General features: G+C 52.7%; 1 protein-coding gene across 4 annotated transcripts in view; it reads left to right on the top strand.

Annotated features, from left to right (window-relative positions):
- Window positions 1-9,064: 9,064 nt before the first annotated feature.
- PPP1R12B (protein phosphatase 1 regulatory subunit 12B) overlaps window positions 9,065-21,683 on the top strand; it is a 126,250-nt gene continuing 113,631 nt past the window's right edge. Inside the window, exon 1 of one of the 4 annotated variants that reach the window (XM_064472233.1) lies at window positions 9,065-9,530. In XM_064472233.1, the coding sequence (XP_064328303.1) occupies window positions 9,243-9,530 (288 nt within the window). In that variant the 5' untranslated portion in view covers window positions 9,065-9,242. The remainder of the gene's footprint in view (window positions 9,531-21,683) is intronic. The other 3 variants (XM_064472229.1, XM_064472230.1, XM_064472231.1) reach the window with 3 other exon arrangements.

The raw sequence follows: 21,683 nt of genomic DNA, 5'->3' as shown, positions 1-21,683 counted from the left end.
CGGTTCCCAACGCACACGTCTGATGCGGAGCGACTGGGGGGGTTTAGCCTGGAGAAGAGGGGCTGAGGGGAGCCCTTCTCGCTCTCTGCAGCTGCCTGAGAGGGGCTGGAGTGAGGGGGGGGCTGGTCTCTGCTCCCAGGTCACCAGTGACAGGATGAGAGGGAACGGCCTCAGGCTGCGTCAGGGGAGGTTTAGGTTGGAGATGAGGGAAAACGCCTTCCCTGCCAGAGGGGTCAGGCCCTGGCACAGGCTGCCCAGAGAGGTGGGGGAGTCACCGTCCCTGGGGGGGTTCAAACAACGTGCAGACGTGGCCCTTGGGGACATGGTTTAGGAGGCCTGGGGGTGTTGGGTTGGTGGTTGAACTTGATGATTCTCGAGGTCTTTTCCAACCTTCATGATTTGATGATTCTGTTGTGGGTGCAGGAACAGCGGGGTAAGAAATAGCAGCACGAAACTGCGAAGGAAAGGCTGCTGCAGCGGCATTGGGAAAACACTTCCAGCACAGCAGGATGACAGGTTACGGAGCTGCGCCGGGAGGGCTCTGAGCAGGGAAAAGCTTAAAGCACTACGAGCACTGTGCAGCCTCGGTGTCTGCAGGAGCAGAGATATTGCCTCCACCTCCCTGATGCCCCACAGACCCTGCCGTATCCTCACACTGCGTGTTAGTGCCCTCCATGCCCAAACAGGCCTACAGCACGCATGGCTGCAATTTCCATTTTTTTCCTGTGTGTTTCTATGCGAGGGCCACACAGGAGCCCAGGAAGGACCAGGACTGTGTAACAAGCACGCCAAGGCTCCAGGTAACGCAAATCCACCGTGACAAGCTGAGGGCGGTGCACACACGAGCCCTGCAGCATGACCCAGTGCCAAATTGTTTGCCAGAGGCTGGTTGCTGCTGCGTGTTCAGACCCCCCGGCAGGACTCTGCAGTCCCAGTTTGCATTTGGGCATTCCCTTGTCTGCGCGTCCCTGCCCAGTTCTCAGCCTGCTGGGGTACAGACTCCCACCCTCCATCCTTCTGAGAAATAGCCACCCGGATCCGGCCCCCACCAGCACCCCCCACTGCCTGTGGAAGCTGGCTGTAACAGGAGGGAGGGGAGTGGGCCACCCTCCCGACCCCCAGCACACCCCACACAGGGACAGGAACCAGGTGACACTAGACAGAGACAGGACCTTCCCTTTCTCAGGCACTTTTGGTGTCCTGGAAGATATAAAGAAGATTCAGTCCATCAACGCTCCATCACCTGGACTTGGAGGCCGGCAAAAGGCAGCCCCTTCCAGGAGCAGCCCCACAGGGAGCTCTGGGAAGGGAAGCCAGGAAAATGGAACAGTTTTGCTGGTGTCTGTAGCTGCTTCTCACCCTGAGCCGCTGCCCCAGGGGTCCCTGAGGCATCTGTGCTCCATGAGGATCTTCCAGCCTCTGTAGTAGGTGAGGATGGAGAGAAACTGGGCGCTCCAGGTGCTCCTAACTGCTGTAGCCATGGACAGGATTGTCAAGCCAGGCCAAGATGCACTTAGCAAAAGCTCCTGATTAATTTCTCTTCCCTGGGCTGGCCTTTTTCTACTAAAAAGATATAAGTAGGCGTTAAAGAAAAAAAGCAGCTGGCATGAAGAGGCTGTCTGCTGCTCTCTGGGGCCTGTGGGACCCTGCCCACTCATTGTCCCCTTCTGAGCCGCAGCGGCTCGCCCAGGGCAGGCAGCCTCTTTGCAGGGTGGCTGAGGAGCCCAGGCTGTCCCAGCTACTGGGAGCACGTTACCGAAACTGGGAGGAAGGGAGGAGGGCTGGGAAGGCAGCAGCAGGGTGGTGCTTCCTTTGGACCTGGAAAACTTTGGTATTATATTCAATAGTAATTTTGCCCTGAACTCTGGGTAAGAAATTCCTCGTTCTGAACCAAGGCCTAGAACACAGGAAGGGGACAAGGATCACGAGGGGAACGTGCTGCTTACGTCCTGTCTGCAGGGAAGGCTTTTGTCCCAGGATGCCTTTTGTCTTGCAAGTGGGAGAGGAGCTGCGCTGCCACGCTGGGTGTGCACGATGTGCATGAGCAGCCATCGCTTGCTGGGGGAACCCAGTCCCTGACCAAGCACAGACATGCAGAGCAGAGGTGACCTGAGGGACCCAGACCTGCTGGGCATGGCCCGCCCGACAGCTCGGACCACTGCAGGTCACCTCATCAGTCGGGGCATTAGGAACATATTAACGAGGCGTTTGGGGCCCCCCTGAAGGGAATGAGTGGTCAGGCCCTGGCACAGGCTGCCCAGAGAGGTGGGGGAGTCACCATCCCTGAGGGTATTTAAAAGACGTGTAGACCTGGCACTTCAGGGCATGGTTTAGGAGGCCTGGGAGTGTTGGGCTGACGTTTGGACTTGATGATCCCAGAGGTCTTTTACAACTTTAATGATCCTACGATTCCTGATTCCCATGAACGTGTGCATCTTAGTTAACGTGGTACAGCCATATTACTGAGTGGGGCATTGCCAGTTGCCACGATGCACACTGGCACGCTGTGAAGATGTCGGTGACAGAAGCACCTTGACATCAGCACTTCGACATTACCCACTGCAGTTGGTCATGATGGCCACAGATCTTCGACAGGGTTTCCCGAGACCTTGTAGAGTTAGAGACATACCCAGAGCCGGTTGCCACAGCACTCGGGGATGGGCATCCTTTCCCCTGGAGGCTGGGAAACCTCTGCCAGATGACTGACACATGGTGCTTGAGAGGTCAGGTTTCAGAGGCTCGCATACCCCTATTTCTTTTCTCCAGAGGAGGTGGAGTGGGCTTATTAAAAGCTGGCTGTGAGCTTCAGAAAGGGTCCCTGCATCCCAGAGTTCGGGTCCACTGCTGCAGACCCCGGCTCTGGCCTTTGCTCTGAGGCTGTGTGAGGAGGGGGCTGCAGGAGGAGACCAGGCTTGTGGAGGAGGTAATCCCAGCGCAGAGCGAGCGCGGGCCAGGGCTGTCCCCTCCCCGGCACGGACGGCGGGATGCCTCACCATCTGACAGAGGGACCCTCTCTGGGAGGGCACAGTCCAAAGTTCATCCCATCTCACCTCCCAGTGCCTTCCCCCACAGCAGACGTGCCTCTCTCGGACGTGCATCACGGGGCTGGCTTTGGCTCCCCTTTCCCTCTCGCTTGCTGCAGCCTCCCCACCTACCCGGCAGTATCCGGCAGAGCCAGGGGATGCAGCAGACCCGAAGTTTCCACTTCTGGGACTCCTCTGGTAGCGCAGGGACGGAGGCTGAGCTGTCCCCGCCGCTGGGCAGGTGCGGTGGGTCCCCACGCCATCTAGTGTTGCACCGGCAGTGGGACGTGGGAGTGGGGAAGGCTGTGAGATTCCCCTCTCTCCGCGGGTCCCCCAGCTTCCCGAGCCAGGTCAATGTGCAGTCTCTAACTGGGAATTTTACCCGATCCGGTTTTATTTCCAAAAAGACTTGGGCGGCTGCTCGGCTTCACACAGCGTAATCTGCACCCGAGGGCGCGGTTTGAAGGAGCCAGGGTCTGGCACGGCTGGGCGCTTGGGAACAGTCGCACCGGAGGATTGTCTGTGTCCCAGGTCAGAGGACTGCGACCTGAGGTGCCAAAAGGAGTGACCAAAACCAATCAAGGCATCAAAAATGCCATCAAGAGCTCAAAACAAACCCAGGAGTATTCGCGGGATAATGTCCTTAAAGACAGCGGAGATCACAAGCTGTCCGAGCTGCACGGATCTACCACGGCTCTCACGGCTGCTGGCGTAAAATCACTTTTCAGTGAATATAAAGGGACCGAGAAATATTTTTTTTAACTTCCAACAGGCTGCTGGCAGAGGTAAGAAGAACAAATCTAGACCATTCCAGAAAGTTATGTTATTTTATAAATAAAAGAGTTATTTGTAACAGAGCAGTTAAAGGAAATTCAGGGAGAGACTGAAAAGAAGGAAACTGGTACTTAAAGATATTAGCTGCTGGGAGCAGAGAGATGTGGTTTTTGCGCAGGATCTGGGAGAAGCACTGCCGAGCCACGCGTCCTCATGTTGATCATGCCGGGAGCAGATCTGAAATAATGAATTTCTGTTCAGAAACTCCCTGCTGAAATAGGAGGAAGGCCAGAGCTGGGCTGAATTTGAAGGAACAGACCATAGGAAAGCAGAGATGGGTCTGTAGTCACACGTGTCAGGGATCCAGGGCGTCCGAGATGAGGGAAGGATGGCAAGAGGCTCGTAGTCACAGACAAGTCTCCTCTTCCAGTCAAGCTGATTTTTGTCTGGGGTTATATTCCATTGTGAAGAGAAGTCAGGTTTGGAAGAGGGCTGCCATCCTCCTGGCTGCAGTTGCCACAGGGCGGAGGCAGCTTGCAGAAAGCACACGACAGCCGGTGTTGCCGGGAAGGCACGGCACCGACCCACCGGCGAGCAGAGGGAATCCCGCAGGTTGGGGACACACACGAACCTGTGCACGTGCAAAGCGGCTCTGCATCCCAGAAGCAACAGTACGTATGCCAGAAGTTTTGGGGTCACTGTTGGTGTCATTTACAGCCAGTTCTCATGCGATGTGGCTGTGCAGGACTTCTTGGCACCCAGAAGCTTAGTCGGATGTCCAGGAATCCTAGACAAATAGGGAAAACTCTCCAAATATGCCTGGGTAAAATTCCTGGCAGGAAGATAAAAAGGCATGTTTTAAAAACATAAATGGCTGATAGTCTCAATCAGGCAGTTTTCATAGGAGCGTGGGGTGGTCTTGTCACCTACGGGGGGAAAAGGGATGGCCTCCTGCCCCGTTACCGCGTTGCAGATAGGGAAGGCGCTCCCAAACCCACTAACGTGGCTGTGCCCATCGCTCTGTGCAAGAGCTAAGGCTCACGCCAGCCTGGCACGCAGCCAGAAGCAATTAAATTCTTGAAGCAACAAACACAAAGTTAAGGAGCTCCAGGCACGGTCCAGCACAGACCCAGCACGCTCATCATCAGGAATAACCGATCCTGCTGAGAAGGATGCGATAGAAAGCTTGGGAAGGCCGTTGCTGGTCACGCTGAACATGGCCAGCAGTAAAAGGAGGACCGGGGATGCAGTGGGCCACTGCTGAACAAGGAAGGGGCCCTGGCGACGCAGGATGCAGAGAAGGCGGAGTTACTGAATGCATTCTTTGCCTTGGTCTTTACTGCTAAGGCTGGCCCTCAGGCATCCCAGCCCCCAGAGGAGAGAGCACAAATCTGGAGAAAGGAAGACTTACCATCAGTTGAGAAGGATTGGGTCAGAGACACCCTGTGCAAACGGGATCCTCGCCAATCCACGGGCCCCGATGGGATGCACCCACAAGTGCTGAGGGAGCTGGCGGATGTTCTTGCTGAGCCACTCTCCATCATCTTTGAAAGGTCGTGGGGGACAGGAGAGGTGCCCAAGGACTGGAGGAAAGCAAATGTCACTCCAATCTTCAGAAAGGGCAAGAAGGAGGACCTGGGTAACTCTAGGCCAGTCAGCCCCACCTCCATCCCTGGAAAGGTGATGGAGCAGTTCACCCTGGAGGTCATCTCCTGGCATGTAGAGGACAAGAAGGTTATCAGGAACAGTCAACATGGATTCACCAAAGGAAGATCATGCTTGACCAACCTGACAGCCTTCTGTGATGGCGTGACTGGCTGGTTCAACAAAGGGAGAGCAGTGGATGTTCTCTATCCTGACTTCAGTAAGGCATTTGACACTGTCTCCCATAGCATCCTCACAGACAAGCTAAGGAAGTGTGGGTTGGATGAGTGGACAGTGAGGTGGCCAGAGAACTGGCTCTGCAACAGAGCTCAGAAGGTTGTGATCAACGGAGCAGAGTCTGGCTGGAGGCCTGTCACTAGTGGTGTTCCCCAGGGCTCTGTCCTGGGTCCAGTCCTGTTCAACATATTCATCAGTGACCTGGATGATGGGATCGAGTGTAACCTCAGCCAGTTCCCTGACAATCCCAAGCTGGGAGGAGCGGCTGATACACCAGAAGCTGTGCTGCCATCCAGCGAGACCTGCGCAGGCTGGAGAGCTGGGCCTGGGGGAACCTCAGGGAATTCAACAAGAGCAAGTGCAGGGTCCTGCCCTGGGGAGGAACAACCCCCCGCACCAGCACAGGCTGGGGGCTGAACTACTGGAAAGCGGCTCTGCTGAGAAGCCCCTGGGAGTTGGGGGTGCTGGTGGACAAGCTGACCATGAGCCAGCAACGTGCACTTGGGGCCAAGGCCAACGGTATCCTGGGCTGCATTAAAAGGAGTGTGGCCAGCAGGGCGAGGGAGGTTCTCCTCCCCCTCTGCTCTGCCCTGGTGAGGCCACATCTGGAGTGCTGTGTCCAGTTTTGGGCCCCCCAGTTTAAGGATGGGGAACTGCTGGAGCAAGGCCAGCGCAGAGCTGCCAGGATGATCAGGGGCTGGAGCATCTCCCTTATGAGGAAAGGCTGAGAGACCTGGGCTTGTTCAGCCTGGAGAAGAGAAGGCTGAGGGGGGATCTCATCAATGCCTATAAATATCTGAAGGGTGGGTGTCAGGGGGATGGGGCCGGGCTCTTTTCAGCGGTGCCCAACGCCAGGCCAAGGGGCCACGGGCACAAGCTGGAACACGGGAAGCTCCACCTGAACATGAGGACAAACCCCTTCCCTGTGCGGGTGCCAGAGCAGGGGCACAGGCTGCCCAGAGAGGCTGTGGGGTCCCTTCCCTGGAGACATTCACCCCCCGCCTGGACGCGGCCCTGTGCCCCTGCTCTGGGGGTGCCTGCTCAAGCAGGGGGTGGGACGGGGTGAGCTCCAGAGGGCCCTGCCAGCCCCCACCAGTCTGGGATTCTGTGACCCAGCACACAGCCCATCTCCTGCAGGTGCCATCAGCATGTGCTGAGGGGTCCCAGCCTCCGGCAACCCGCAGCCAGAGGCCCTCCTCAACCAATGATGATGACTTCATGTTTACGACCCTTGATGGATTTATAGACGTTGATTTGTCCTGTTGCTTTCAAACCCACCTCAGCTGCTATCAGCCTTACTGCCCTGCTGTCAGGAGCTCTGTACTAAACCACGCGTTGCGTGAAGCCCTTTTCCTTGTTGCTCTTCTCTGAACCATTTCTACAGTAGTAATTCCCAGCTCCTGTTTTGCAATTTTAGACTGCTAATGAACCATGATCAGGCATTTATATGAATATTTAACAGTCCTTAATGTGGCTCCTAACTCTGTTCATTAGAGTGGTTCCTAATAATTCGCATGCTGGGGATATCAGATACGCTGCACTGTGGTTCCTGGGGTTTTCCCTGGAACTCTGTTGAAAACTGCTGGGGTTTTTTTTCAGTCTAATGAGCAAATGCCATCTGGTCCCGGGGATTTGTCACTGATCATTTAGCAGCAGTGTGCTCGTTCTGTGACTCCTCTAACGAACAATTTGAGGCAAATCCTCTGTTTGGCAGCTTGATACCACAAAAAAAAACTGAAGAAGAGGGGCAGCTCCTCCACTCAGAATGAAAACTGTGCCCAGCTCTCTGCCAGGAGAGCCTGATCCTCAGCACCTTCACAAAGCAGAGCCAGCGGCACTGCAGGGTGCGCTGAGCGGGACACTCCAGCCACGAGAGGGGGCTCAGGGAAGGCGCAATGAAGCCAACCCAAACATCTCATCCGAAAACACTCACAGTTTGGTTTGGCTACACCAGGTAGGGAAGGGAGCAGCATGTGCACCTACAGACATCATCCTCCACCGCGGGCCGGTACACAGGTGCCTGCCCGGGGGATGGACGCCGCTGGGCCTGGCAGCTGCAACAATGCTATCGCTGCATCCTGGCAGACCTCTGCTCCTTGCCTCGCAGCTTCCTGGGCTGGTGCCACCTGAACACTGCTCGCCTTCTCTGGGAGGGCCAGGCTCTGGGTTTAACTACGGGAAAACTGGAAACCGCCTTTCTGGAAGCTCAGCATTCTCCAGGCCATCTCACTGGCAACAGGGTGGGCAGAAGGGGCAGCTGGACCTGCCAGATTTGGCCTGGTTTTCCTGACAGACGGGGCTTTTTCCTGCGCCAGCCATTTCATAGAATCACAGAATGCTTTGGGTCGGAAGGGACCTTTAGAGGCCATCCAGTCCAGCCCCCTGCCCTGAGCAGGGACATCTTCACCCAGACCAGGTTGCTCAGAGCCCCGTCCAGCCTGGCCTGGAATGTCTCTACGGATGGGGCATCGACCACCTCTCGGGGCAACCTGTTCTAGTGCTTCACCACCCTCATTGTAAAAAATTGCTTCCTTCTATCCAGTCTGAATCTCCCCTCTTTTAGGTTAAAACCATCACCCCTTGTCCTGTCACAGCAGCCCTTGCTAAAGAGGTCACCCCCACCCTTCCCACAGCCCCCCTTTAAGCGCTGGGAGGCCGCAATAAGGTCTCCCCACAGCCTTCTCTTCCCCAGCTGCACAACCCCAGCTCTCCCAGCCGGGCCTCGCAGCAGAGGGGCTCCAGCCCCCGGAGCATTTCTGTGCCCCCTCTGGCCCCGCTCCAGCAGCCCCGTGTCTGTCCCGCGCTGAGGAGCCCCGAGCTGGAGGCGGCGCTGCGGGGGGGTCTCACAGAGCGGGGCAGGGGGGCAGGACCCCCTCCCTCGCCCCGCTGCCCGCGCTGCCGGGGATGCAGCCCCGGGCACGGCCGGCTTCTGGGCTGCAAGAGCACATTGTTGGCTCGTGTGCAGCTTTTCACCCAGCAGCACCCCCAAGTCCTTCTCCTTAGGGCTGCTCCCCACCCCTCCATCCCCCAGCCTGGGCTGGTAGCGGGCGCGGCCCCAACCTGGGCGCGGGGCCTTGTGCTTGGCCTTGTTGAACCTCTCGAGGGTCCCACAGACCCACCTCTCCAGCTTGTCCAGGTCACTTCCCCTCACCCGCCCCCATCCGCCTCATCCTCACAGGCACCCCCCCACGGGCACAGCGGGCTGCCCCAGCGCGCACACGGCACCCGCGATCAGCGGGACCGGGCTCCGCCATGGCGGGCGGGACGGAGGGCGGCAGGGGGGCGGGGCCGCGCGGCGCGCGGGGGCCGCCGGGAGCTGTAGTCCGTGTCGCGCCCAGGTGCGGCGGCGCGCGGGGGCCGCCGGGAGCTGTGTCCGCCCCGCGGGCAGGTGCGGCGCCGCCCGCCGGAACTACATGTCCCGGCATGCCGCGGGGCGCGGGCGGCGCGGCGGCGGCGGCGGCGGCGGCGGCGGCGGGGGCGTAGCGAAGATGGCGGCGGGGGCGCTGCGCCCCGCTCCCGGCTGAGGCGCGGCGCGCTCCCTGCGCCTCAGTGCGGTCGGCGGCGATGTCGGAGCCGGAGCACCTGGGCGGGAAGCGGGCCGAGTCGGCGCGGCTGCGGCGGGCCGAGCAGCTGCGGCGCTGGAAGGGCTCTCTGACGGAGCAGGAGCCGGTGGCGGCGGGGGGTGGCCGGGGCCGGCATCGCGGCGCCGGGGGGTCCCGCGTCCGCTTCGAGGAAGGCGCCGTTTTCCTGGCCGCCTGCTCCAGCGGGGACACGGAGGAGGTGAAGCGGCTGCTGGGCCGCGGCGCCCGCATCAACACCACCAACGTGGACGGGCTGACAGCCCTGCACCAGGTACCGGCGGAGCTGGGCCCTTCGCCCGCCGCCCCCTCCCTTCCCCGGCTGGCCCCCCCCCCCCCCCCCCCCCAGCCCCGGGGGGACACACGCGGGGGCCCGGGGCGCTTCCCCGGGTGCTGGAAGGGGCGGGGGGGGGCACCGCGGTGCCCGCAGCACCCGCAGCACCGGCGGTGGGTTGGTTGGTTGTAAACAGCGGCGGCGGCCGGGCGCGGTGCGAGCCGCACCGAGCAGACCCCGTTCGGACGGGAGCGTGGTGGCGTGTCCCCCGCGGGCGGCTCGGTGGAGCGAGCTCTCACAGGGATATTAAGTAGCTTAATTAGCAAAAGAAAGCCTTGGGCGGGCAGGGCTGCGAGCCCGGCTAGGTGGGCAATTTATTAATTTTTAGAAAACTTCTGACTTTGTGCTTGGGGTCTGCTGAAATCGCGGCAGTCCCAGGAAAATCTCCCGTGGGGGGTGCGGTTTCTGCAAGGTCAGAAGCGTCTTGTCAGCTCCTGTGTCTCTGTTGTATCGGAGTTGCCTTGAAACTCCCCAAACCGCTCTCTGGCAACCTTTGCGGAGACCAGAGAGTGCCCGCATCTCAGATAAGCGACGTAGATTCTATTAATATTCATCCAAATGCGCTGACGATCACGCAAAAGCGGTCGCGGGAGTTAGCTTCGGTGGTAAAGCCTTGCCTGTCTAGAAACATGTGCCGCGTTTCATCTGTAGCTTTCGCTGTCGTGTAAATGAACAGGAATGTAAGGGAGCATGTGAAATCGCTACCCTTTAATATTGGGAAACCTGTTGCTATCTAAGAGTGATGCAGAATTTAGCAGGGCGTGCAAAATCGGCGTCCCAGATTGTTGCATCTGGTCAGTGAAATGAATCTGATTTGAATCAGGGCCAGCCTCAGGAAGAAAATTTTCTTAGCTCAAGATCTCCTAGATTAAGCATGTAGAGTAGTGACGGGACTGGGAAAAGAAGCTCAGTCCAGGAATAACATCTGGACATAATGTTTTTGTAAAGAATAATGCTTTAATGGCACAAATAGCAGGACAGTAATTGAGTTGATTGGGCTTTCTTCTTTGCTGGGCCGGTATTATTGAATGGAAGCATTTGGGACATTCAAGAGCTTGGGTCACGGGCTCACTTGCCCGTGGCTGTCGGTGAACAAGGGACAGTGACATGTATTCATTTTGTTCTGGAGTACCAAAAATAAGTTATGAAGCAAGGAGCATAGGAGCTTATGGGCCGTCGGGTTGAATAAGACTTCAGTTGGCAAAGCAGTGAACTCTGTAATGGCTCAGCTTTTTTTTTTACTTTTTTATGCATAGCAATAGCAAATCAGTTACGCTGCATAAGTAGTCTCCAGTACAGTGTGTATACGTTTATTATCAGATAAATAAGTAATCGTACAGACACTGGTAAGAACCAGTTACTGAAAAGCTGGCTATTGGAAGCATTTTGACAAGCAAGAAGGGTGAAGCTGAGGTGGACAGAAGTATGGTAGATTTGGGAGGACTCTGTGAGGACTTTCCAGCTGGGATGGATCATGATCTCTTCAGAAGTATCAGGGTATCTTGCTGATGTGCAGAATGTGACGCTTGGCCAAAAGTGTATCATGAAGTGCATCAGACTCGTCAGAGAACGGGTGGTTGTCTCTGCAAGGTCAAACAAGCAGCCTGCAAATACAATTCTGTATACGTAAAGAATTGTGTCGTAGGAGCTAACTATCGGGTAACGCTGAGCAGCAACACCTAGGGCTTGATACCTGGAACAGCTTTTAGATGAGCGAGTAGGCAGATGCTAGCTGTGCAAGCGAGTCTCCTACGTGAAGTGTTTTTTCAGAAACTTTACTGGAAGGGAGGTTAACCTTACTTTGAATTTAATAAAAGCTTTGTTCCAGTGTCCCATTGGTGTATTAACGTTTTTTCACCTGCGTATCTCAGACGACACCAAAGAGTGCTGAGGTGTTCATGTGCACCTGAATTGAAAAACACTGATTGTTAGAGGTTTTGTTGTACGTGGATATCTTGAGTCTATAAATCTGTATCAGATGAAAACGTTTATTATCGTGGTTGAAGAGGTTGTTAGTTCTTTATCACTGAACGTGGGAAATGATACTGTCCAGTTAGGCTGAGGGTCCCCAGAGTGTTGGCAAGAGAAATGAATGTAGTACGTGTGAGGAGTTTTTTAATAACTTCTCTTGGTATTAGAAACATAACATTATGAGATCCTGGGCAGGTGGTAGTGACCGTCTGCTCTCGTTTAATACTTGCAAAACCAAATGGCCACGCAGCGAGGGAGGAAATCCTGCACATTGAAAAGAGTTTGCTTTGTGGAAGGGAAGATTGGGTAAAAAATTTTTTTCCTTGGTTAAAGAACTTAATAGTGACGAGCAGATGTCTTTTTAGGTAATAGAAGGGTTAACAGAGAAAATTGACTTAATTTGTCAGAGTCAGCATCTGCTTTTACAAAACCTAAGACCAGTCTTACAAAGTGGGTTAGTTTGAAGCGCACCGTGGCCCCAAACGTTGCGTGGCGTTCAACAACGGCAGAGTTACACTTTCTCTAGTATCTGGGCCACTGTGACTAAGAGCCATTGTGTACTTGCTGGGTGAGAAGCTGTCTTTGCTATTTATAGCTATGAAGCTGTATTTTGAAAATAACCTTTTAAATTACAAGTGGTGTTTCTGAGCCTCCAGCTTGTGTCGTCCTCTTTGGAGGCATCAGGGGTAGCAAAAACCTGCACCACAGGCCAGTGTCTGCTATCTGTATTGTGGCTTCAGCTCTACGTGCAAAATGCTTCTGGATGGACATTGATCCCGTATTTTTCGTGATTAACTTAATTCATAGAATCACAGAATGCTTTGGGTCGGAAGGGACCTTTAGAGGCCATCCAGTCCAGCCCCCTGCCCTGAGCAGGGACATCTTCACCCAGATCAGGTTGCTCAGAGCCCCGTCCAGCCTGGCCTGGAATGTCTCTCCGGATGGGGCATCGACCACCTCTCGGGGCAACCTGTTCTAGTGCTTCACCACCCTCACTGTAAAAAATTGCTTCCTTCTATCCAGTCTGAATCTCCCCTCTTCTAGGTTAAAACCATCACCCCTTGTCCTATCGCTACAGGCCTTGCTAAAGAGGTCACCCCCACCCTTCCCACAGCCCCCTTTAAGCGCTGGGAGGCCGCAATAAGGTCTCCCCACAGCCTTCTCTTCCCCAGCTGGACAACCCCAGCTCTCCCAGCCGGGCCTCGCAGCAGAGGGGCTCCAGCCCCCGGAGCATTTCTGTGCCCCCTCTGGCCCCGCTCCAGCAGCTCCATGTCCTTCTTGTTCTGAGGGCTCCAGAGCTGGATGCAGTGCTGTATTTCTGGCAATGATTTTGTGTCTAATGGAGAATGGAAAGGGAGATATTAGCTAAATATGAGTGAACGTTTAGAAATCATCAAGAAAACCGCTCTCAGTAGGTGAAACAGACTGTTGGTCACAGTTGAACTTCTTAGTGTTTGCAGATGGTGGGAAGTGGCACAAAAGGCTCCCTCTTCCTCCTGAGTGACAGATGGAACTGAAGAGTAAACTTTTATGAAAATTGAGTCTTCAGGGAAAAAAATTCTTATGCTGCTAGTTGGGAAGGCATCTTCAAATGTAACAGGCAATGCTTGTTTGTCTGTAAGGACTGGTTCACAAAAGATGACAACAGAAAAGATTGTTTATCCTTTGTCTGCCCTTTGATGATTTACTCGCTGTTTCCCTTCTGCCGGTTTCATGGAGAAGTGAGTTGCTCATGAAATAACTTCTGAGTGTCTGTCATTTACAGTACTGTTAAAGTAGCTTGGCACTTGCTTTTGCCTGATTTTGAGGTGCTGGGCGCTTTGCACAGTGGCTCTGGGTTCGATCGCGGAGGCCGTAACCTCTCTGGCAGTCCAGGTTTAAGTTATTCCTGTTCTGAGCCGGAGCTGTAGAACTGCAGGCGTATCTAGTCGCTCTTCAGAGCTTTGTACAGCGGCATCCATGTCAAACGAAGGTTTGGTTGCTGCTCAGCAAATTGGGCCCTTTACTCGCTTCCAAAGGTTGTGTGCAGCCCTAGCAAAGCAGGAGGCAGCAGAATATTTTGACAGTCCAAAAACACAGCCAGGGCTAAGGCGTTACAGACCACTTTTCCTCGTCACAGCAGTCTGGAGACTGCTGGCAGAATCACCGAGGTGCTAACACCGGGACGAAATCCGGGAGATTGAGGGGAAGGGGGAGAGGATTCCTATGGGGACTGGTGTGTTTTCTAGCCAGGACATCACTGCTGGGGAGCGTGGGGCGAAGGGTTGGAACGGCAGCAGTGGCTGAAGCCGCCCGGGCTCGCTGTACGGGCTAACTGAGGTAGATCCGGCAGTCGTTACCCACGCAGAGCGCTCCTGCGGCAGCAGCTTCTAGGAGGAGTTTCTTAACCATCAAAACGGAAAAGCTAGCTCGTGCCTTGAAATGTGAGGGTATAACACAGCATGCAGTGGTGTGAAAACCCTTGGCCGAAGTATTCAGGTACTACGTACACATATGGGGCATCACAGCTGTACTGTGAGGCAGTTTAGCTTCTGATCTTTTAATCGGCGATGATAGTGTCATACATCAGGCTGCATTTTTTTAAGATTGGGTGGTTGCGTTGCCTAAAAATACATTAATCCTTGGGAGAGAAGGTTATCTAGGGAGAGTCATACCTTTTCCACCGCGCTCTGCAAAGTCTCTTTCCAAAGGTACATGTCTGCCAATGAAAACAGAAGTTGCAAGCTGTTTGTGCTGTATGTAACGCTGCTCATCAAAGTGAAATGTGATGCTGTCAAAAATAGGGTTTATCGCTAGGGTAATTGAAACACTTTTGTTTGGATCTCACTGATAAGTGGGAGTACAGTATTATGTACTCCAAATAAAGTGAGAAAGCTTGGAAGCTACCACTGATACACCGGGAATGTATTGGACAAAGCTAGTTCAAAGCTGAAGTGCTGTTCTGCCAGCCGCATGCGTTGATTTTCTTGCTTTTGGTTTACTGGGTCCCTTTTTTGGCTTGATGTTTTGTCCCTGTGGGTTAGTTCAGTTGTCTGTCCCTTGCATCTCCTTTTCAAAACAATCTCCTAAGTGGGCAGAATTAACTCCAGACTAAACAAACTAACCTTGAACTGAAATGAGCCTTGGAGAGCTGCTGCTCCTCGGAGCGGTCGGAGGAAGTCTTCCTTTGTTTTGGTGGGGGGCAGGTCTCAGCTGGTTAGTTGGGCTTCTGGAGCCTGACGCCAGCCCAGCGATCGCTCAGCTACTGCGTGCTGGGAGGAAACTTACTCCGTTTTAGCAAGTAGACGGATATTTGTGCTGGGAAATGTGCATCTTCAATGTTTCCTCCCTTGGCCTCTGTTTATCCTATCTAGCGATTAGATGAGTCAAGCTCTGTCGCTCCCCATAAACAGTGAGCAAGTGAACTGGTAGGATTTTCAGCTACAACTTCCTTTATGGCAGCAGCTAGAAGTGACGCCCTGGTCCCTTGGTGCTGTCTATGGAAAAGTTCTCATCCCTACAGCAGTGCTGCTGGGCAGTCCAGAGCTCTGGCCCTCGTGGAAATCTCCTTTGGGAGGTGAAGGTGTTCTAGGGAAAGCTGGTTGTTCCGAACATGCGCTGAAAGCTTTCTGACTTCTGCAAATAAAATTCTTGAGCCTGCATTAGAGATGGAGACAAGTCTTTAATGCTGCATACTTGTCTGAATCAACATTGTTTGATAAGATTGAAAGCCAGCTCAGCAAAAACTGCGGGAATGAGCAATGAGCGCAGTGCCTGGAACGGTCACTGTTCCAGAGCCGTGTCCTGCAGCTCCTGCTGGCGCGGCTGAAACCTGCGGAAACACTGAAGGCAGCGTCTATGTGCAGAACTCTCTCAGCTGTAACCTAGATGAAAATACCCTCATCCTGGCATTATTTTTGCAATTTATAAAGCCTCTTGCTTGTTTTAATGGTGAGAGTTAGGGACTGGGAGCTGTTTCTATTACAAACAGGTTTAGAGACTTAGAATTCAGGTTAGGTACTGTGGGGCTTGTGGGACACCTTAAGTGCTGCGTGTTGTAATGTACTGAGAGAATAAGTGACTAATATTAAAATATAAGACTCTGGAGTTGGTATGCTAGCTCTCAATTGAGGATTATTATATACCATAAGTTAAAAAGGCCTGTCAGACTGTGCCTATTAGAGCAATCTTTTTAAGAAGGTTGGGCAAGGGGAATATTATATAAGTGGTGGTATAAATTGAGATTTTTTTTTTTTTCTTTCTAACTTCTGAATACAAATGAGGGCAGGGGGAGCATTAAATACTCGGAAACGTCTGCTCTGCTTCTTAAAAAATTGTGTTCGTACACAGGGCTGGGATTAAAAAAACGAACACAAGAGAAACCCAGACCCTTTCAAGGGAACAGCAGCCCCTGCCCTCCCGTTGCAAGCTCTCCAAATGAGCGAACTGTTTGACCTGGTGATAATGGTATGGCCCCAGCACGGTTGAAGGTGCCCAGTATAAATCCTGGGATCTGAGTCTGCAGTTTATTTTCAGCTGTCCTTCTGAAGGGAGGTGCAACAGCTGTCCCTGCCATCTCCTTTATTGGGCTGCAGCAAACTGATCTGCACGGGGATGAAAGGTGCAGCTCGCAGGAGGAGCTGCTCGGTATGCCTTAGCAGGAAAATGTCAGTTTGTAAGAATTTTAAGGGAATGATTTGGTGGGGACTTAGGCGCCTATTTTTATGGGGTTCACTTCAGCATGAATGGATTAAGGAACAGCTTCATGGTGAGTATAGTCCGTACTGGCCTGTGCAGAGACATGTTTCGAGCTGCTGTCAACTTCTCGAAAACGGAGGCCGACGTGATCTGGTGAGAGCATGGCTGCGTGATGGAGCTCCAGCCTGCACAGCTTATAGGTGCCAGATTTTATTTCCTCCCTTCACTCCAGTGATGCATCGATGCATCTCTTACTGTGGTGGAACAGCACCATTCTTAAATGTTTAATTCTTAAAACCCATTTTTCAGAGGAAATTTGCTTTTTTAGGTTCCCAGGCTGGTGCGAACGGTACCCCGCACCGCTGACTGCCGAACCCCAGCAGTCAGGCCTCTCTTTCCACATCAAGCTGTTGACAATCACAAACATCAAAATTCTCAATTCAGACACCTACACAATTTCTCATGACAGCATTCATTCATGATAATTACAGTGTAGAGTACTTACAGATGACTAGTATTTTAGAAAATACATCTATGTGCACTCCTGTTAAATATTTATGTTAAACAAATTTTTGACAGATCGGTCTCCTTCCAGCTTTAAGCTCTCGGCTTAAATATAGTCTTTGCTCATCTGAAAACAACTGAAAATAACTGAAAATTCACTCTCTAAGAGCAAATGGTATAAGCTATTTTCATGCTGTTTTTTCTTAGTAGCTTGTTTCTTGTAGCTGAAAGAAACAGAACAGTCTTAACTTCCAAGAGTCTCACTAGAAATGTTTCCATGATACAATAAGCTGACCTTGCAGAGGGACACAAGCGGTTTCAGCATTGCTTTTCCAGCATTCAGCCTTGCTCATAAATCTTTGTGAAATGTACAGAATGCAGAATGACCACCTGCCATTAGCCTTTTATGTGTCACTGCCTTTTCAGGGTAAAACTAGACCTGGCCCTTCTCTGATACTCCGAGCCGGAGCATTGATTTGCCACAGTGGTGGCTCACCATCCATTTCTGGAATCTGTCTGAAGCCACCTCCTATTTATAATTTGTCATTCCTCACTGTCTTAGACAGTTAATGCGATTTTATTACAAAGCCTTATGCTTTTTTACATCTGAAATCCTGCAATAGCAACAACTCGTAGTATCAGGCCTTGTCTAAACACAACCGCCGGTTTAGCAAGAGGTGACTCTAACAGTGATTTAGTGAACTGATGCAACTGTGTGTGGGCTCTGCTGGCCTAACCTGGCTTACATCTGTTTAGTTTGGACTTGTAAATATAATACCATAACCCAAACAGATGTAAACCAGCTTGAAGCTGGTAGGGCCCGCACATGGAGCTGCGCCGAATTAACCGTGCTGTTTTCGCGCTTGAATTGATACATCCAGAAGTATTGCTGCAATGGCTTCGTTCAGAAGTCAAAAGCGTCAAGCAGAGTTTCTCTGCCTCTTCCAAGATTTGAATTCATATGAGCTGTCAGCCTTACCCAAAACAATTATTAATTATGGATTGATCTTGAGTGACAACTTGATACTTCGTGCGAGACACGTTAATAGGGATTTCTCCCTTGGAAGATTGCTGGGGCAGGTGAACTCTGACCCAGCAGGCTGTGAGTAATGGGGCTTGCTGTAACTGTTTTGGTGTAGCCAGGACACTGCTCTGCACTACCTCATTAAGAGAGACCCTGCCTCTGCCAACAGAAATTGTCAGAATATCTACCTTAAATACTGTTGTGGTTTGTTCTGAATTTTTATCTAAGAAGCCATTTTTCTGCCCCATTCGTTGTCTGGTTTCTGTAAGCAAGATCATATGCTCTCCGGCATAGACAGGTTTGGTGTTTTTGTGGATAACAACCAAATCTGAGCTATCTGATTGCATTAGCACAGCCTACACCTGTCCAGGAAGAGGTGCAGGTCCCAAGCCCGGGTAGGAGTATAACTGCACCCATGACAGTCGTGCAAACGCCACAGACCTGCCAAGTGTCTGATTTAATTTTTTTTTTTTTAAGTGATGTGATGATGCCAGCAGAAGTTCCTGTGCTAGCAAACCGTGTGCCCTTGCTTGAGTCTTTTAATGAACATCGCAAGTGGCGTTTATGCTGTTGGTGTGATCTACACGTTGCATTAATATAAACCATTTCAGTTACCAAAAATGATTACACTGGTAAAGATGCTTTCGTTACCACGTCTTCCTTTTTTGATGCAAGAGGTGGCTTTTAAGCAGTCTACAGCAAGTATTTCAAGCAGAATGATGAATGCTGAGCTGAAATAGCTCGCTCTAGAGAAAGTAGAAAGTGCTGCTGATTTGCTTCTGAAGGAGGAGGTGTCTAGGTTAAACCTTCAAAGCTGGTTTCATCACTTGATGCTGGCTTTCGGTTCTCACCTTACTTCGTGCTTCTTTGCTGGGTTCTTAGGAGGCTGACTGAACTGCACCATGCTCCAGCCAGCTCAACTTACTGTGTGCCCATATTCTCATCAGACTTGTTAGCCTTTTGGGGAATCTGTGTACCATGCCCAAGCTTTCAAAGGCAGAAGTTGTGTTCAAAATTTCAAAGACTTTTGAGAAGCAAAAAGTTGATGTTGTGTGTCAGAGTCTCTTCCAGACAGCTATATTGATGGTCCATAACAGCAGTTGACTGCCTCTCATCTGTCTGCTCTGCCTCCCTGAGAACTTGGCAGGTCTTCTCCTGCAGAGTTGCTTTGCAGCCAGTTGCTCCAGTCTGCGTTGTTGCAAGAGTGACTCTGGCCCGGGGCAGGACTTTCCATTTGCCTTGGTTGACCTTCACAGGCTCTCCATCAGGCCACTTCTCCAGCCTGTGTAGGTGCCTCTGGGAAGGATCTCCTGTCCCAGCCACACCGACCAGTTTGACATCATCTGCAAACTTGCTGCAAGTGCTCTCTGTCCCACAATTGCTGTTATTCAGGTTTATTAATAAAGACATTGAATTGTGTTGGCCCCAGTAACAACCCTAAGGGATGCCACTGATAATCAGCTGCCAGCTGGACTTTGTACAGCTGATCACCTTTTGAGCCTGATATTCTAGACAATTTTCCATCGCCTTATTGTCTGCTCCCGTAGTTCCAGCTCTCACCAATCTGCCTGTCAGAATACTACCAGAGACAGTGTCAAAGGGGTGCAGCGCTCGCTCTCCCATCGTCCACCCAGCCAGCTTGTCATTGTGGAGGGCAATCAAGTTGGACAAGATTTGCCACTGGTAGATCCATGGTGGCTCTTCCCAGTCACCACCACCTTCTGCACGCAGCTGGAAATAGCTTTCGGAAGATTTACTACATAGCCTTTCCAGGGACTAATCTGGGACTGGGACCTGTGGTTCCCTGGACCCTTCTTATGTGACGGGTGGTGTTTATATGTAATCAGGAACCTCCCTTTGTCACCGTGACCTCTGGAAGGTGCCAGTGACTTTGCCGTGACATCAGCCAGCTCCCTCCTCAGCCCTGTCTGCATCCCACCTGGTCCCAAAGTGATCCATGGCCATTCCTTCCCCTTTATTCCCTGGGCTGGGGCTCTGGTGCTGCACAATGTAGCTAGCAGGACCTGTCTCCTTTTTCTGGGAACTGTCCTTAGTCTGTTCCCTGTAGCACGTGTCCCCGTCTTGGCGTTACGGCCTTCTCAGCTTCTGTAGGAGGCGCTGCCTGAAGCTTCAGTCTTACTTGCCTGTAGCTCTTTGCAGCGACTGTCGGACACTCGTGTGCGCAGCAACCTAAACATTTCTAGGGTGTTTTCCTCATTTCCTTGTCTCCCTGGTTTGGTGGTTTGGTTTTTTTTTTCCCCCTTTTAAAAAATTTAAGCTTTAAGGTGAAGTCCCTGCTGGGAAGGAAATAGGAGGGGTTCTTTCTAGTTGACTTGTCTCTTAACTGAGACTTCAGTCTGGCAGGAGCACGGCTGAGCAGCTGCTAGTGAGCGATTGCTGTCGTCTCAGACCTGCTTTTTGGTGCAAACTTGCACAATGACTTAACCAAGGATTCAGAACTGCTTATCTGTCAGCACCAGTTCAGGTTTGAGGCGTTGTCGTGACCTCTTCAGGAGTCGACACGCAGCTAGAAGTACTGCCAGGTACTATCTCCCAAGGGAGATGATGATTGCGGATTCCTGTTTCTTACTACCACTTTGGTAGCTTCTTAACCATCTTGCAGTACAGACATCAGTGGCCCTTAAGGCTAGGGGTGTTCGCTGATCTTTCTTGGCTGCCTTAATTTTATTAATGGGCTTAGCAATTGCCTTCCAGTTGCTGAAGAACGCTTCTTGCTGCTCCCATGTGCAGAAAGGCTCACACCACAGGAAATGCTACAAAGCAAGCTTAACTCTCTTTTTTGGCTTGTGAGTCCACTTTGGTGGAGCCCTTTTTACTTTCAGTCCAGCTACCAATTTAATCGGTGCTGCACTTTGCGTATTAACTGTTGCTCAGTGCCATCTGAGTATGGAAAGGGGGTGCAGGAGGCACTAGGGTATGTTCGGGGCTCTGCGGAGGGGAATGGGTGGCCGTAGCTGCAGCCAGCCCGTGAGCGATGGCTGCTCCAGCCCTGGGGATCAACTGCAAGAGCGAGCAGCCACAAGCCAGTAGGGCTTAGCTTACAACCTTGCAAAAAGCATGTCTTAGGGTCCAGCTTTGCTTAACCTTGGCACCCACACAAACTTGTGCAAGTCACAGGGCTGTTTGGTCCCGTATGCCCAGCCTGTGCCCAGCAGATGGATATGCTACCCTGGGGAGCTGGGTTTAGGAAGTAGCTCTGAGTGCCAAACCTTCGAGCAGGCAAAGCACTGCTCCTGCCAGCAGGTGAGGAAACCTGGCGGGTAGGTAGGGCTGAGCAGCTCCCGTGATTTGCAAACCAGCCCTTCTGCAAGCAGAGCAGAGCAGAGAGGGGAGAGCAAGTTTTGGCAGCTTAAGTCGCTCCCGTGGACCAGGCTGAATAGCCTCTGGCTAGGAGGAGAAGGAACCGGTGAGGCCAACAGCACTGGTTGACAACTTGTTGCTCTGTGTTCCTTTCGATAGTCCTGGGTGGGATCTGAGTCCTGTTTCCTTGCTGTTCTGGGCAGTTCCACCGCGTGCTGGCTGCTGCTGCGTCCCCAGGGTGTGTGTGCTGCTCGGGGCAGCCCGGACACTTTCTGGACCAAAGTGCCTCTCCAGGGCTTTGGGCTGCCCTGGAGCTGTGGAGCTTGTCTCCAGTCCCCATGTCACCCGCCTACCCACTGCCATTTGCTTCCCAGACCCTCTGTCGCATAGCTAGTCTCAGTCTAATTAAGTTGGGGGCAGAGCTGGAAGGCAGTAAGTGTCCCCGGCAGCTCCTCAGAGTGCACTTTTCATCCAAGTACCGTCCCCAGGGCAAGGTGAGCTGCGTCTCTGATGCTGGCTGTGTTAGACCTCTGTGCAAAGGCGCAGTATGTGAGCCTTCCAGCCTTCGGGTAGGATTATCTGCGCCTCTGCTGGAG

Source organism: Phalacrocorax carbo, chromosome 23 (assembly GCF_963921805.1).
Source record: "Phalacrocorax carbo chromosome 23, bPhaCar2.1, whole genome shotgun sequence".
Taxonomy (NCBI): Eukaryota; Metazoa; Chordata; class Aves; order Suliformes; family Phalacrocoracidae; genus Phalacrocorax; species Phalacrocorax carbo.
Note: the sequence above shows the minus strand (reverse complement) of the source record. Positions and strands in the feature narration are given on the sequence as shown.